We start from the raw sequence: 15,344 nt of genomic DNA, 5'->3' as shown, positions 1-15,344 counted from the left end.
GAGAAAGGAATAATACAGAATACACCAGAGACCAAATCGTTTATTTCTTGCCAGCAGCAGCCTTGGCTTTCTTCGTTCCACGGAGCTTTTTCGCGCGGTTCTTCTTTTCCTTGCGCTGCTTACGACCACCCTTAGGAGCCTCAGCAAGGCCAATCTATTATCATTATCAAAGCGTTGTATCAGTATATTTTTGTGTTGTCTTTTCTGGTGCTTTCCTAGAAAACAAAGGCTCGTGTATGTAAGATACGTACGCGGACAAGACGGTGCTTGGGCTCGAACTTCTTGAGGGATTCAGCAGAGTCGTAAATCAAAGCAAAGCCGGTGGTCTTGCCACCACCAAAGTGGGTCTTGAAGCCAAAGACAGAGACAACTTCTTTGTTGGCCTTGTACATCTTTGCGAGCTTCTCGCGGAGCTCCTCCTTGGCAACAGTGGCGCGACCAGGATGGATGACATCAACCACCATTTGCTTGCGCTGAAGCAGGCGGTTCGTAAGGAACTTACGGGTGCGAATGGTCACAGTCGCGGCGTCAGCCTAATTATAACGTAACGTGCATGTGTGTTGGTCGTTAACCGTCTCTCCAAGCGTCTCGAGAATGTTGGTCATCGTGAAAGTCAAAAAATAATATCATCCACCCATCCACCCATCCATCCATCCGCTTTCCATCTATCTCATCCACATCTTCACTCTCAATCTCCCTGTCCTTCTTTTGCTTTTCGTCGCTATCGCCCATGTGCCCTTACCATGGTGATGGATTTCGAGAAAGGAGGTTGCCTAGTTTCCGGCCATTGGATGGTTAAAACTGCTCCGCTTCCCGAATTTAGCAATTTGAACTCGTCTCACCACTGATAAGGCAGGTCAGCCAAATGTTCTTATGCAGATTGTAAAAGGCGTGATTCCTATCGCCCTCTTTCTTTAATTTCATGCGTGACAAAGTGTTGAACCATTCAATCAATTTTTGTAGTAACTCTACATAGCCTGGAGTATAAAAGCAAACTATATCAACTGCGAATACCTCATCATGTGCGTAGTTGCAAGTGCCTTACCCTCACAACTAGTATCCATATGAGTATATATTAGCCTAAGGTTGTCATTTACTTGCTTTAAATAAATCTATATGCATGTGTCTCTTTATATTATTGCCAATGACACTATCGTAACGTTCTCCCACTAAGTAGTGAAGGTAAGAGACACCGCCTTTTTAAATTCACATTCGGTTAATGACTATGATGGTCGTGATATATGATAACCGAAACAACTTGAAAAGATTGACGTTGAGTCCAGCCCTCCATTCTATTATAATTCTACGATTGTTCTACTGTTCCTTTTTGCTATCATTTACTGTTTCCTTTTTAGCTTCTTTCACTTCTTGATCTTTTTCTAATGTATCCAGCTCTTGGTCGATCTCATTCAACATCTTTTCGAGCTTCTTGCCCAATCTCAAACTGGCCTTGTCCGCATCGCGGTGAGTAGCATCCTTGAGCTGTTCAATGAGCTATATATGATACGGCACGATAAAAAAGGTCATCAGATATCTCGTGCATTTCCCTAGTGCCAACTTTTTTTCCCTCGTTTTTACCTCTTTGTAGTCTTGATGGTGGAATTTGATTTCGTTCAATTGAGCACGCTCTTCAAGAACGTCAACCTTTGTACGAAGCTTCGCAAGTGCATCTTGTAGTTCTTGTTGTTCTTCGTCTGAGAGTTTCTCGTCTATCTTTTTGCCCTGTTGTCTAGCTTCTTCAGCAGCCTGCATAAGACAAATGGCGTGTACAAATTTAGCTCTCTGATACACACAGCTTTTAAAACTTGGCATGTTTTATGTCCCAACATTACCTTTGCATCAGCAACAAATGCATCGCGCTTCTCTGCATCCTTGTTTAATCTCTCCTCTTCTTCCTTCACTCGCTGGCTTTCTGCCTCCTCTTCTTCGCGTCGTGCCTTGGCTTCCTTTTCTTCTTGCTCTGATTCATCTTCGATCAACTCCTGTTGCTGTTCAAGTACATCCAATTTTTGCTTGTATGTGCTCTGGCCAACCAATTCGAGCACTTGCAGCTCAGTTTCATTGACCTATATAATATGTATGTTAGAAACTTCCATATAGTACCATAGGGTTTCATGATACCAGCACTTACCAAGTTATCAGGCAAGCTGTTGAAAGTAGCACGAAGAGCATCTTCAGTAGTCAAGCTTCGGTCTGTGAAGGAGAATGCTCGGGATAAAATAAGAAGCGTGGAAGGCACTTGATGGTTCAAGTTCAGATCAACCCATTGTGCTAATTCATCTCTCAAACGGCCAGGCGAAGCACCAACGGTTCGGATACCACGTGCAGCACAAGCGCTTTGTAATTCTTGGATGGTAAGACTTGGAATGCCTTCACTTTGAATAACCTACATGCAGTGTATCGCCGTTAGTTTATCCCCTTTTTCTTACTGAGTTTATTTTTTGTGAATGTGATTGTGTTACATACTCTGTCATCCGCTTTAATTTGGCGCATGCGATTACGAATCTGGAAACGAAGGAAATTGTCTGTGCCGAATGCATTGATGTTCATATATTTACACATGGATACCAGTTGAGGTCGGGAAAGGTTGTCAAGCGTGAGTTCATCTTCGAACCGTCTAGCAACCTTGAGCAAATCTTCTGTAGTTGCTTGCTCGCCCGTCATACGGATCTATGGTTGAAACATATCCATTTGAATATCAGACGTGTATGTGTATGCTTGATATGCGGTCGATGACCCTTACTTTTCTGAAAAAGTCAGAGAATTCTTTAGCAGTTTGTGAGCTGTCGGAACCGGGGAATCCAGACTCGGCAATGGTCTCTTGCAAGAATTTTGCCATTTCTAATCGAACCTTGAGCAGCTTGCGCTTCTTTTCTTCCTATACACGTTTCATTCCACGTCCCATCAGTTTGTGGTCAGTTGTAAAGTGCTTTTGAATTGTTGCTAGTAACTATTGTGTCGCTACAAGCAACGCCGCTATTACCTCAGTGGATTTACTCTCATAAGTACTAGGCAACATGTTCGGGAATAATTTGAGTGCCACTGGAAGCAACAGTTCCATGAAGGGAACCAATATAAATACTGCAAAAGGCACAAGACGCATGATATCGGATGTCGTACGACGAAGCTATAGAAATCCAGCAGTGGTCAGCACATGTCAAGTATTTCTCCATCTTCCATAAAAGAAACGATAAAATCCTTACTTGTCTGGCTTCTCGTCGCGTCAAATGGCCGCCGTTTAACAGCTTCCACGTCAGTTTCGAAGAAATACGGATTTCCAGACCCAGCAGCTTGGTGCCGTGCCAATAGTGTACAGCTTCGTCTTTAACTTTTTGCCATATTGTCTTTTTAGGCTTGACAGCTGTAGCTGCAGCAGCAGTAGAAGAAGACTCAGCCGCACTTGCACCAGCAGCAGCACCTTCACCAGCGGCGCCAGCATTAGTGGTAGTATTAGCAGAAGCAGGCTTCGTTTCTGCAGCCTCCTTGGCTAATTTGGCTGCTCGTGAAGTCATTGTCGTTTCGCTCTCGAGTGCTTGTTTAGATTCAGCATTACGGACAAGGCGAGTCGAGTGCAGAGAGCGATGGATTGAAACGGCATTTCGGGTCATTGTTGGACGGACAGAAAGGCTGGTAGGGATCGTTCGATATACCGGCGTGCCATTCACAGGTAGTCGCGTACATATCGTCCTAAATCGGACAGAAACGTGGATGCCAGGGTACATGTTGGAAAGAGTGAGGGAGAGAGGCAGAAGAGTATAGCACGAAAGAAATCTTCTACCCGCCATTAAGCGAGTAAGCCCGCTTTGTGTATCTTCACGTAGTCACGTCAACCGATCTCCGGGCCATCATTCAGCCGACGCCGCTTGACCGCCTGTCGGGTTTTTGGTTGTTGTCCAAAATGCTGGTGTTTGCAGTAATAAGAGTCATATCGGAACGCACTGTGCTATCATTCCGAGGAGAGAAATTAACTTGATATATTCCAACTGGTTCCTTTCATGTTAGCAAAACTGTCATATTCAAGGAAAATGAATACATCAACCTAACTCGACTTATGGCTTGGTCACTATTTGACATTATTGAACTACTTTTATTTCATGGCCTTTCATAGCACCATGTGCTCTTTCGAAGTCTTGAGCTTTTGTCCTCTATACCTCTCTTTCTATACTACGTATTACTTACACATTATATTGCCCTATCCGCTATCTTTCCAAATCTTTCTAGTGCATACGCTATACGGCATTGCAAGGCGGCTGTTAGAAGCCTGACTACTAACTCATGTGTAAGCACGGAAACCGGGTCCGTGTTATGGTTAAAAGCATGGTTGATGAGCAAGTGTGAACTTTTAAAGGCACTGTTACAAAGGATGAAGAAGATGGGTATCAAAAGAAGCTTCGACATCCTTCATAGCAATCAACTTTATGATGTTCAACAACCAACAGCAACCATTTTGATTTGGTACTCCTATATCTTCTAGTTTTCTTAGCACCCGTCACTGAGCTAGGTCTCTTCAATAGCAACAATGGCCTGTTTTCCCTTCTTTTTAAAGATGTTATTTAAGCTCGATTTCATCCTAGCATTGGGAAACCTACAATTAGGATTTTCCCTCGACAGTGAGTGTTTTCCGAGTGTTCTCGCAACCATGTACATACTCTGTACTAAGCATTGTCTTAGATAATTACTGTGCGTGCCCAAAGCTTAAAATTAATATGTAGGTTGTAGTTCGTGGATCCGAAAAATCAATACTTTTAGTTCGTTTTTCTTTCTATATCACCACATCTGTGTACTATGATATGCACTTGCGGGCGGACTTGGTCGGTGCTCTGTGTTTGTATAATTATTGTGTCACGGTAAGAATGTCTGCCACAACCTTTGCAAATTAAATTGTTGGGGCTGGCCCGATCCATGGCGGCCAGTCAGCCACAATTAACAATTACTACTATACCGCCAACCACGATGATATACTTATCGACACGGACCGAGACAAATGTCGCTTTCTTTTATTGGCATATTTTCAATGTCTTTACGGAATTGTTTAACAATGTTTGTGGAACAGACTCTCTCCTAATACGCCTTCTTTGTCTGGTCATCTCGTATTTTCTTTTGTCAGTATAAAAGCCTATGTACAAGTCTTGCTATATCTACCCACCAAGCGTACACATGTATGTGTATTGCCCAAATGTAAAAGTACCAGCTAAAATGGTAAAGCAAGGACCAATAAGTAGCTGACAGTAAAATAGAATAATACACTAGTGATGTATTAATACAGTATGCAATAGGTGGCGCTCTGCTAAGCAGATATGCCGATTATTTATGTATGTAGCATTCTAGTCAATATACGCATGGTGGGATGGTTATATCTTTGGTTGATCCGTCATCCTTCAGCAAATTAGGTGACCTAAAATTGGAAAGGGACTTTCATTACTAGTGGACGGTGCCCGTATCAATGCCTAAAACACTGCTCCGAAGGTAATTGCTTGAAGCAGCAACAATTATAAGTAACGACGGAAGAAGAGACACGGGAATTTGTGGCCTTTCCTCTCATTTAGAATATATGTGAGACAAGGAGAGGAACGAAAGATTGTTCTATAATACGCCGGCTTGGAATAAAAAAGAGAGTAGCGAAATGGTTACATGCTGATATAAAATCAGGGCAGCGCTGCTGGAAGCCAAATCTGCAAATTCTGGGCACTTGTGCGACATGACATGGAGTCATATATGGAAATCAGCCTGATGGAGCGTTGCAAGGAGGCGGGCAACTGCAGTATGTGAGTGCAAGTATGTCGAGAGAGAGGTCTTTCTCTCTTCTTTCTTTCTTTCTTTATATAAACTCATTCTCGTCACTTTCCTTTCATCCGCGCCATTCCTTTTCCCCCAATTTTATACTCTTTTTTTACCACGCATTTCTACGTCAAGCAGCTGGTTTGCTTGCCAATACATAATATTCCCCATTTTCATTTCACTCAAATCGACGATATCGAGCGGAAAAAACCAAACATTACACGACTTGACCGTACGACCGACCGAATCACATCCTATACATACATACCAAAGCAACAACAGCCATGGTTACCGTGAACAAAATTGTATGTTGTCAAAACATTTTATAATTCTTCGTCTCAGAAGCAACAAGAAGAAAAGAATGAAACTCATCACGAAAAAAAAACAACAAACGACAAAAACTGTTTTAGATATCCCGCATCACAGAGACTCGCTGGTCGAAATTATACATTGCCACAGCGTCGTTGCAGGCACTCATCATTATCATTTTGCAAGCACTCATTTGTTCACAAAACACGCTCCAAGCGAACTTACTCCCCCCACCAGCGGGCGACTCGGTGCTGACGTCGAATATAACCGGCGACGAAATGATACCTGAACAAGCAGCCGATCGACTGGGCAGAATTATCTGGGAAAACATTGCATTTATTGGTTTCCAAGGATGGTTCTTGGTGATGGTCTTTGATGCGGTACGTCTCTATTTATTTTATAACCAATGCATTCTAAATATCCAATGGGGAGTTGAAGGCGTCGTCGTTGTTCTTGTTTGTCTTTTCCTTTTTTTTAACTTTTTTTTTCTGCGCTAATTTTGTAGACGGTTTATCAAAACACCGCGGAAATCCTAGCACTCGCCGTACTGAATGCGATTTGTGCTATTCTCGGTGCTCTACAGGTGGTCGATGGTAACAAATGGCTGGAACGGCTCGCAAAAACAGATTACTCCACCGCACACCTCGAGACGGCACGATGGCTCGAGATTGCGCTCTGTGTCGTTATTTTGTTGTTCGCTTGCATGATGGCTTATCTCAGTTACGAGATGTCTAGGCAGTTTGGTTGGAATATTTACAAGAAAATCGGTGCCGACGTTCAAATGCAAAGTAAGCTTCGTCTTAGAAAAAGAATAGAAGACTCTTTAAATAGCAAATATCCACACAAATCATACTAACTACTGTGATTTAATAATTCTTTTTTAGAAATGTACCGGATGTTCCAATTCTTCGTCCTAGCCCTGAAAATTGACGTGTTTACACAATTTCTCGTGTCGTTGTTCTACGTAATTCAATTTGGCACCAAAGTTGAAGGCGTTGTTTGGGAAACCGGCATTCAGATTGTCGTCACAATTCTTATCTTGCCGATGCTATATTTTGCACGAACAGCAGTATGTATACTCTGACATAACCCCTCCTTAAATGTAAAAAGAATCTCTAATTACGTACTTCTGTTTCTTATATAAACAAAAACAGGGAAGCACGGAAAGTTATGGACGGATGATCACATTCATTACTTTTGAGGCGATCGTCATTGTGCATTATGCCTTGATTCTAAAGCAAACGTTGCAACCTGACAACAGTTGGTACACCTGGATTTGCCTAGGTAATAATAATAAGTGGTGATGATGAAACGATACATGAGCGAATTGGAGACTAACGAAAAAGCTTAATTCTACTACTGCTATTACTGCTAATCAGTGCTGATTGGTATTGTCCTTTGTGCTGTAAGTCATATATCGAGTTACACGCAGAACTGCTAATTATAAATTTCGGGATAGTACACCAAATGTAAGACTAATTAATAAATCGGGATATTCTTAGGGAACGGGTATTCTCGGTGGCATCTGCATGAATAATTTTGGCAAGGGATTAAAGTCCTACGTCCAAAGAGGCAGTTCTAAAAAGGCCCAGCAAGACGTAGAGATGGCCAAGAATAACAACAACAACTGGCAGATTGACGAAGACTAGACAGCATGCGTATAAACAAACAAACATCACCACCTCCTCCATCTATTTGTTCTTGTTCAGCACTAAAGTACCACACCTTTTTTTTACCCTTTCCACACATACACACTCACTCACACACATCTCCTCCAGCCACAAACAACACGGCAACTCAACGCACACATATCAACACCACACCACATTCATGCACGTGTGTCAAAATATAATAACAGACACACACCACTTTGACTCTTTTCTCCGTGTACAGAAGCATATCAAATATAACAGAGATCGATAAGAAACGAAGAAAAAGTAAATGTATGTAATTAGGTTTCAATCTTTAGAAGTTTGCACTCGGGACATGAAAAAAAAAGCGTCCACCCGAGCGAGGGTGAACAAAGCAAGGGGACGGGGTTCAGGAGAGATAAGGCGAGTCAGCGGAGAGGGAGAGGAAAAGAGAGGGAGGAAAAAAGAGAGGGAAATGAAAGGTAGCAAAGCGTGTAATTGTGTGGAAGGGGATAGAAAAGGAAGAAAGAAAGACTAGTTAGCGAGAGAGACTGAAAATTATGGTGACGATGGGTTGGAGGTAGTTCGTACAGGCGTAGCAGGTGTAGTAACGGCAGGCGATGCCGGGGTGCCAGGCGAGCCCATGGGGGTAGCAGCAGAAGCAGCACTGCCGCCCGGAGTAGCAGGCTGCTGAGTCGACTCCTTGATGGCCAGAAGCTGCTTGGCGCGGAAAGCTTCATAGTGGATCTGGGCTGTCGTTTCTATCAAATCCTGCAAGTGCGTTCTCGTCAAAAAGTTGCGAAGATGGACAAATTCGCAGTGGTTCTCGTCTTCCACGTTGATCACGCCCCATCGTGTCTTTCTTCCACGGACAGCCTTTCCATCAATGACCACGTTTCTCTCGGAGCCCACAATAGCAAAAGGAATCAGATCCTAATATTTTCCGCACTTGAAGGTTAGTAACTTTTTGTTGTGGAAAGTTGTATGAATATGTATTTCGTTATTCACATACGCGGATGCTTTCGTTCAAGGCCTGTTCTTGCTCATCATCTTCATCACTTTCGTATGGATATAATCTAATGTTGTGGAACGCGAGCTCGGCTTTGATCTATTTTGCACAAAGATGTATAATGCGTTAGGACATTAAGTCTTTCGTCTTCCACTGCTGCTGCTACTACTCGGTTCTTACGCGTTGTCTAAAAGCTTCACGCTCTTCGATAGTGAGCGAATCCGACTTGGCAATCACAGGAACGACGTTCACAACCTCCGACAGCTTTTTGAGCACAACGATATCAATGGGCTTGAGCCTGAGTAGTTTCTTTGTTAATGAAAACGCTCATTTTACAATAGAGAGAAGCCCACACTTACGAATGACCGGAGGGCGTGACAAAGAAAAGGCAGCAGTGAACTCGTGAATCAGTAATGTATCGGTCACGTTGAGCTGTCAATTCTTTGCGAAGATAGGCCGAGTGCTGATCCTTGATGTACTTCACAATAGGCTCCCAGCTAAAAAATCCAGAGAATTCAGTAATTTGACCGAGATATTTACCTATCTTAAATGATAATTAGTCCACAGGCCTACCAATTTTCGTTGTTCACTTGGTCGCCATAGCCAGGAGTGTCGACGATATTCAGTCTCAAGCGGACACCATGTTCTTCGATCACTATTTCATATGCGTAATATATATAGGAGATAGAAAATTAAGGAGGGGTGGTTGGAGGAGGAGGAAGAGGAGAGAGCAAGGTTATATTCAAGGTCAAGTTTCTTTTTTACTTGAAAAAGAGATGGAGATAAATGCTTACAGTGTGAGACATTTTCAATCTCGGTGGTCTGTCGAGGAGGTTCGTCCGAGTTGAGACGACCTTTGCTGTCAATCAAATGAGATGCGAAAATGGTATTGACAAGAGTCGACTTGCCGAGACCAGACTGACCTGTTTTTACAAGTTTATTAGCCGGGTTTCAGTTATGCTACATGTTCTCATATTATGTTGACCCAGATTCCCTCTTTTGTTTCTTCTTTCTTGGGAATTCCTACTGCTGCTCCTTCTTTGTCGCCCAACTTAATAAAAAAAGGCACAACCCTCTAGATTAAACTTACCAACAACCATCACGTTAAATTGAAAGCCTCTCTTGAGCAACTTTTTTTCAATCTGTTGGGTGATGGTGTCGAAACCAACATAGCCATTAAGGTGAGTCTATGTATGCGTGCATGAGCAAAGAAGAGAGAGAGAAAAGACGTTAGAAATAAAGATGTTTGTCTGATGGATGGGTTGTTGTTATAAATGAAGTGTTAAGTCTGGTCTCCTTGTCTCTTTTCCCCCACGAGATGAAGTTTTATATACTTCGGTAGACCCAAATATCCAAAAAAAAAGAGAGGAAGAGATTTTTCTTATTTACCTGGTTCGTTTCTACAGGATTCTGCGTAGCGGTGGTAGCCATGACAAACTTGCAAGATTTGTTTTGTCTAAAGGATTGGGGAGAGATGTGGAAAAGGAAAGGGGGAGGGATAACGCGAAAAAATACGAAAAAAGAGAGAGAAAACTCGAAAATTCACCTATAAGTTAAACTACTGGCCGACCCAGAAAAATATATAAAGTGGACACAGGCACACAGCAGCACAGGCAAGCAGCAGTTTACTGAAATATAATAAGGGGAGATCTTTATAAGAGAGAGAGCACACAGTAGCACAAAATGAGTTGGCTGCACGTGTGCGATGTGTCACACTCCAAATTTGGGTCTGGGTGGACTGGGTTATATGGCATTTAATGAAGGCTTCTTCTTGCTGCTTAAGACGAAAAGGACCATTAACGAGCTTTTTTCTCTCTCACTTTTTATATTCTCTTTGATATTTTTAAGTGTACCACTTAAAGAATAATGAGATTGAACGGTTCTGCTTACTATGGCAATGGTTGCCAAGAAACGTTGTTGCTATGGCGGGTTGCCATCGTAATGATAATTTGTTACCATCATAGTGACCAGAATAAAGTTGGGAAAACGATAGGAAAAACATCATGATACCTTTGATTTTGAGAGAAATACGTAAAGTAAATAAAAGCAGAATAGAAAGATGAAGGGTGGAGTGGGGGGGGGGTTTGGTATGGCGTAATGTGATTTTCGGTTTTGGTTTCAGGCGGGCAATAATTGTCGATGTTGCCAACGAAAATGGGGAACTTCTTGAATGCGAGTTCTGCAGCTTCCTTTTTCTTTCCTTTTAAACTATACTATTATAGTTTTACGCACAAATTCTATAGAAAGATAGAGAGAGAGAGAGAGCTAAAAAGAAGGGTTATAAATTATGTTTTTTCTGTGGGCATGTGAGCTGTATGTACGAGCTCCTTTTACATACGATGTATATAGAGAGAGGGTGAGTGTGTGCCCTTGCTCCCTGCGCTTCAACCACACAAAAGATAAGGAATCTACAGGGCTAATAATAGTAGAACAAGAGCGCATTTTTACGGTGTCTTTGTTTTTATGGATGATCATCTGTAAGGGAGGTAGATGATACACACAACCACGTACATACAGTACCACGATGATGAAGGGGTTGAGGAGGGAAGACTCTTTCTTTCATTCTGGAGCATATTATATTCGTACTTGGTGACGGTTTTATAGTACTGCTGGTGGCATCATCCAGCACGTACTACTAGTTTATAATTGAACTGACATGAGGAAGGAATATAATTACTACAGCACGCACCAGAAAGTAGCAGGGCCCTGCATAAAAAACGAATGATCCTATGGATATTTTCTTGAAAACCAAGGGAATTACGCAGACACACAACCCTTACATTATATGATAACTAAATACTGATGTACGATGTATGCTGTTGCTGCTGTCGATTGAAGAATAACCGTGTGTACTGTGATAATGTGTGGCTTGACAACCCTGCCCGAGGATGATGTACACTGCTGCTGTACTTGCTGCACGCGTGGTAAGTTGGGATGTTCAGACATCATGCAGTAATAGTAGCAGGGCATTTTAGCACAATACAGCATCCTATTCTACTCTTATGCAATCCTTGGACGAAATTAAAAGAAAAAATGAAATGAACTACCCTTTTCTGGTCAAACGTCCGTAAAAAACGTCCGTGGCTTACGACGACGACGATTGAACCCTGACGTATAATCTGTACATGTGCTTTCATTATTATTAGAGCAGGAACAAAACTTTCTTTTAGGGTTTTAATCGTTTGTGATTATACGTGTTTAGGCTTACTATTACTGTTATTACTGCTATCTCTTACTTTTTCGGTTTTCCTCCTCCTCCCCCGATCACCATCGCCATTATCATCGAGATTGATGTTTACTATCACCAACGCCGTCATCCCCTTTTCTAAAACATGACGCACGCACGTACGCACACTCTTTTTTTAGTTTTGCTTTTTTATCTGCATCATTATGTATCATCATGGTCCTCTTCATTTAACAGAACGGTCAAACCATTTTGCATACCATTCTCTCCTTTTTTTCCAAATTAGTCACGGGAATGGGGTTACATAGCTAGTTGCTAAGTTCATAACATACAGCGATGATGTTACGTGCTCATGCAATGTACTTAACGGGTGAGGAGGAAAGTGGAAATTTTCTTCTTATATTTGTGGTAATCAACAAAAAGTTGGCAATATGATATGAAAAAAAATGGGATAGATGGTAAAGCTCATTATCTAACGTCTTATTCAATGACATTTCATACTTTGATGTAGCACAGGAATATCACCTTTGAAATAGTAATAGCACTGGATAATGGTAGTATAGACTAGTAGTATGTGAATAATGTACTTAAATACACGCAAATAAACTCTTCTACTGTTTATAATTTTCAAACTTTTTCTTTAACAAAACCAATAAATATGATACCTTTTTTTTGAATTTCAATCAATATAAAATATAACGCGATTGATCATCCGTCAACACAGTTACACTCATCGTCGTAATAAGAACGATAATTGGAATATCAAAAAAGCCAATGTAAACAAAAAACCGGTTTGTTACGCGTAAATAGAAAGTTGTTGATAATAATAGCTATATTGTGGGGCTAAGGAAAGAAAGGAAAAAAGGAGAAAGGGTAGTGATTGCTAGAAAGAGAGAGGAATGGAAGTAAAAAACAGAGTTTTACTAATGCGAATATGGATTCGATCGTACATAGAATTCATTAATCACCCCAGTTTGTTCAAATAAAAAAAATAAGGATCTTAGGACCCTGAGACATGGATGGTAGAACTGTAACGATGAGAAAAACACAGGCAACACGACGAGGACGATGCACTCACTCCACGCAGGCACACACACATTGTACATACATGGGGAAAAGGGAGGACGAGAACGTTGTTATAAAGGGCATGATCGTAACATGGAAAGTGATGATTACGCGCGAAGAAACAAAAAGGTGGGGTGAGCTAGTAGGTGCCCTGTGCATTAATAAATGCTTTCAATGGGGGAGAGCGCGCGACGCACGATCCTCTTTTCATTATAGCACATAAGGGAAGAAGCAAGGTGGTGGTGCGTGATAGAAGCAGTAGTAAAAGGGTAAGTGTGCTTTGATGTGCGTGCGTGCGTGCGCGTGTATTATGTGTACCTGATGTATGGGACGAAAAAAAGGGGAGGGGCAGCAAGCAGTGAAGAAAAGAAAGGAACGAGAAGGAAAACAAAAGCAGAGAGAAGTGGATAGTGAGCGACCCGTGCACATACGCGCGCATACAGTTTTTTATTTTCTGTTGGAAAAAGGAACGAAATTGTTTTCAGATTTAGAATGTCAATCTGCACGACCGTATGCCCGGGCAAAAAAAGCAAGCAAGGGATCGAAAACAAGTGTGGGTTGTGTGTGTGTGTGTGTGTGTGTGTGTGCCAGTAACACATACGACGACGACTAATAAGCAGCAGAAGCAGTGCAGATCGTAATGTGCGCGGTTATTTGGTTTTTAGGAGGCAAGTTTTGAAAGGAAGGCAAAGGAGAGAAGGGGGTATGTCGTGTGTGCCCACAAATGAATGAATTTGGATGAATTCCCTTTGGGGGATGGAGAGAGAAGACGAGAGAGGAGAAACCAGGGAGAGAAGACAAGGGTTGAAAGCGAGTATATGAGAGTGCGCGCACAAGCTGAAGTTCCCAAAATGATTAGCAGTTGTGCAACTACTACCATGCGTATGTACGTGCGGGCGCTTTGTGTTACTCCAGATCGGCAATGAACAAAGGCCCAAAATTCAGCAGTGTAGATAGAGGGGGGAGTTGGGGGGGGGGGGGAGAGTCTACACAAACGCAAACGAAAGCGTAAGATGAAAGGTGGCAACAGCAGCGGCAGCAAATCATAGAAGAGAGAAACAGAGAGGAGAGAGAAAGAGTGGGTGAAATCCCCAAATGTGGTATATTGGATGTAATGAGCTGTAATGCGCGAGTATGATTTTATTTGGGCACGCGTTGGTACATATTTCGCTCCAATCTGTCTGTTATGCACTAGTGATGTGTGCCTAACAACTCCCTCTTTCTATTGTATATCTATAACCATTACTATGCTACTAACTGTCTACTGAGTAATACCAATATTCTTGTTATGAAACGCCCGCGCGCGCACGAACACCCCTCTCTCTCTCTCTCGTAACTCGTTTTTATTTTCGTATATTATCCCGTCCCCCCATTCAATTTGACCGGGAAAAGTTCCGACCAAAAAAAGGCATTGTTATACAAACATGATGAAAGCAGCAGCGATTGACAAGTCGGACACAACGCATGCTTTTTTGATCGGCAGTTGCACAACTATCATCGGATTGTTGTTGTTGTTTGATGAGAGAACAGACGATGAATTATGTCGTTCTTTACCACATACGGAAACCAAACTATAGCTGGGTAGGACAAAAAGCGTACACATAATGCCACGACAGCAAGGCAAGCAACGACATACAGCAGATCGATTCTCTCGTTGCTTGGCTACATCCATGCTAGATGGGAAATGTGTGTGTGCTAAAATCTTAAAAGGGGAAGCGTATATACGAAAAGAGATGATGATGTTCAAAGCACACGACAAGGAGATCAGCAGCAAATCATCGACCCTCATCATTTATCATCATCATCATCATCATCATCACCGAGGCACAACAGACACATCCTTATCATCGGCACCTACTACTACTACTACTACTACCAGTACGCACATTTAACAATGTGTTAGTGTAGGTTTCATTCGCGTGAGTTTTGATGTATGTGCGCGTGCGCTGTCTCAATTATGTGGAGTAGGTGCCCTGTTGTCTTCCTGTTGTTGCTGCTGCTGTTGTTGCCTGACATCAGTTGGATAATGAATGAAAGGGAAAGGAAGCTTCCTTCCAAAAGCAAAATCAAAATGCCCCTACCCCCCTTACAGGAACCATAAAGGAAAATCCAAGGGCATAAGTAGAGAAGAATGGGAATAGAGGAACCCGCTGCCATCTCGACTTTATTATGAGAAAATCAAACATAGAACACCACCTGCCTTGGCAGCAGCAGCAGCTGCTGCTGCCCTGCTGGCGTATATAGCATGGCTTTGCTGTATGTCTCCTTCGAACACCCCTTCCATAACCACAACCCACACCCCCACCCCGAATTAAGCACAGTACCCCCCTTACTGCCTTATCCCTCCCCCAACCCAAACTCTCCATCT

General features: G+C 42.3%; 4 protein-coding genes across 4 annotated transcripts; 1 reads left to right on the top strand and 3 right to left on the bottom strand.

The window, feature by feature from the left end:
- Positions 1-40: 40 nt before the first annotated feature.
- BDB00DRAFT_868479 (ribosomal protein L23/L15e core domain-containing protein) lies at positions 41-732 on the bottom strand (the record flags this gene model as incomplete). The annotated part of the gene is made up of 3 exons (XM_053126476.1): positions 41-154; positions 252-533; positions 643-732. The coding sequence occupies 3 exons, from the start codon at positions 730-732 to the stop codon at positions 41-43; spliced, it is 486 nt and encodes a 161-aa protein (XP_052983707.1).
- A 582-nt stretch (positions 733-1,314) lies between these two features.
- On the bottom strand, positions 1,315-3,512 carry BDB00DRAFT_756798 (LETM1-like protein-domain-containing protein; the record flags this gene model as incomplete). The annotated part of the gene is made up of 8 exons (XM_053118937.1): positions 1,315-1,494; positions 1,579-1,746; positions 1,902-2,066; positions 2,132-2,386; positions 2,467-2,670; positions 2,744-2,878; positions 2,984-3,127; positions 3,204-3,512. 8 exons carry the CDS (start codon positions 3,510-3,512, stop codon positions 1,315-1,317), a joined length of 1,560 nt encoding a protein of 519 aa, XP_052983706.1.
- A 2,640-nt stretch (positions 3,513-6,152) lies between these two features.
- BDB00DRAFT_623480 (uncharacterized protein) lies at positions 6,153-7,832 on the top strand. Its single transcript, XM_053118067.1, has 6 exons — positions 6,153-6,467; positions 6,593-6,875; positions 6,972-7,156; positions 7,242-7,371; positions 7,467-7,492; positions 7,590-7,832. The coding sequence occupies exons 1-6, from the start codon at positions 6,366-6,368 to the stop codon at positions 7,734-7,736; spliced, it is 873 nt and encodes a 290-aa protein (XP_052983705.1). The 5' UTR covers positions 6,153-6,365; the 3' UTR covers positions 7,737-7,832.
- A 175-nt stretch (positions 7,833-8,007) lies between these two features.
- On the bottom strand, positions 8,008-10,338 carry BDB00DRAFT_804445 (Septin-domain-containing protein). Its single transcript, XM_053122116.1, has 8 exons — positions 10,117-10,338; positions 9,818-9,914; positions 9,522-9,650; positions 9,301-9,382; positions 9,087-9,224; positions 8,908-9,025; positions 8,731-8,826; positions 8,008-8,651 (listed from the first exon to the last, which is right to left on the bottom strand). Exons 1-8 carry the CDS (start codon positions 10,156-10,158, stop codon positions 8,277-8,279), a joined length of 1,077 nt encoding a protein of 358 aa, XP_052983704.1. The 5' UTR covers positions 10,159-10,338; the 3' UTR covers positions 8,008-8,276.
- Positions 10,339-15,344: the final 5,006 nt, after the last annotated feature.

Source organism: Zychaea mexicana (assembly GCF_025766255.1).
Source record: "Zychaea mexicana strain RSA 1403 chromosome Unknown BDB00scaffold_9, whole genome shotgun sequence".
Classification (NCBI taxonomy): domain Eukaryota; kingdom Fungi; phylum Mucoromycota; class Mucoromycetes; order Mucorales; family Lichtheimiaceae; genus Zychaea; species Zychaea mexicana.
Note: the sequence above shows the minus strand (reverse complement) of the source record. Positions and strands in the feature narration are given on the sequence as shown.

Excerpts from the sequence above, each read along its gene's own strand:
- BDB00DRAFT_804445 (XM_053122116.1), bottom strand. The coding sequence starts at position 10,158 with ATGGCTACCACCGCTACGCAGAATCCTGTAGAAACGAACCAG. Across the intron at positions 9,383-9,521 it reads GATTGAAAATGTCTCACACT|TGATCGAAGAACATGGTGTC; the intron begins GTAAGCATTTAT and ends CATATGAAATAG. Across the intron at positions 9,225-9,300 it reads CAAGTGAACAACGAAAATTG|CTGGGAGCCTATTGTGAAGT; the intron begins GTAGGCCTGTGG and ends TGGATTTTTTAG.
- BDB00DRAFT_623480 (XM_053118067.1), top strand. The coding sequence starts at position 6,366 with ATGATACCTGAACAAGCAGCCGATCGACTGGGCAGAATTATCTGGGAA. Across the intron at positions 6,468-6,592 it reads TGGTGATGGTCTTTGATGCG|ACGGTTTATCAAAACACCGC; the intron begins GTACGTCTCTAT and ends CTAATTTTGTAG. Across the intron at positions 6,876-6,971 it reads TGCCGACGTTCAAATGCAAA|AAATGTACCGGATGTTCCAA; the intron begins GTAAGCTTCGTC and ends ATTCTTTTTTAG.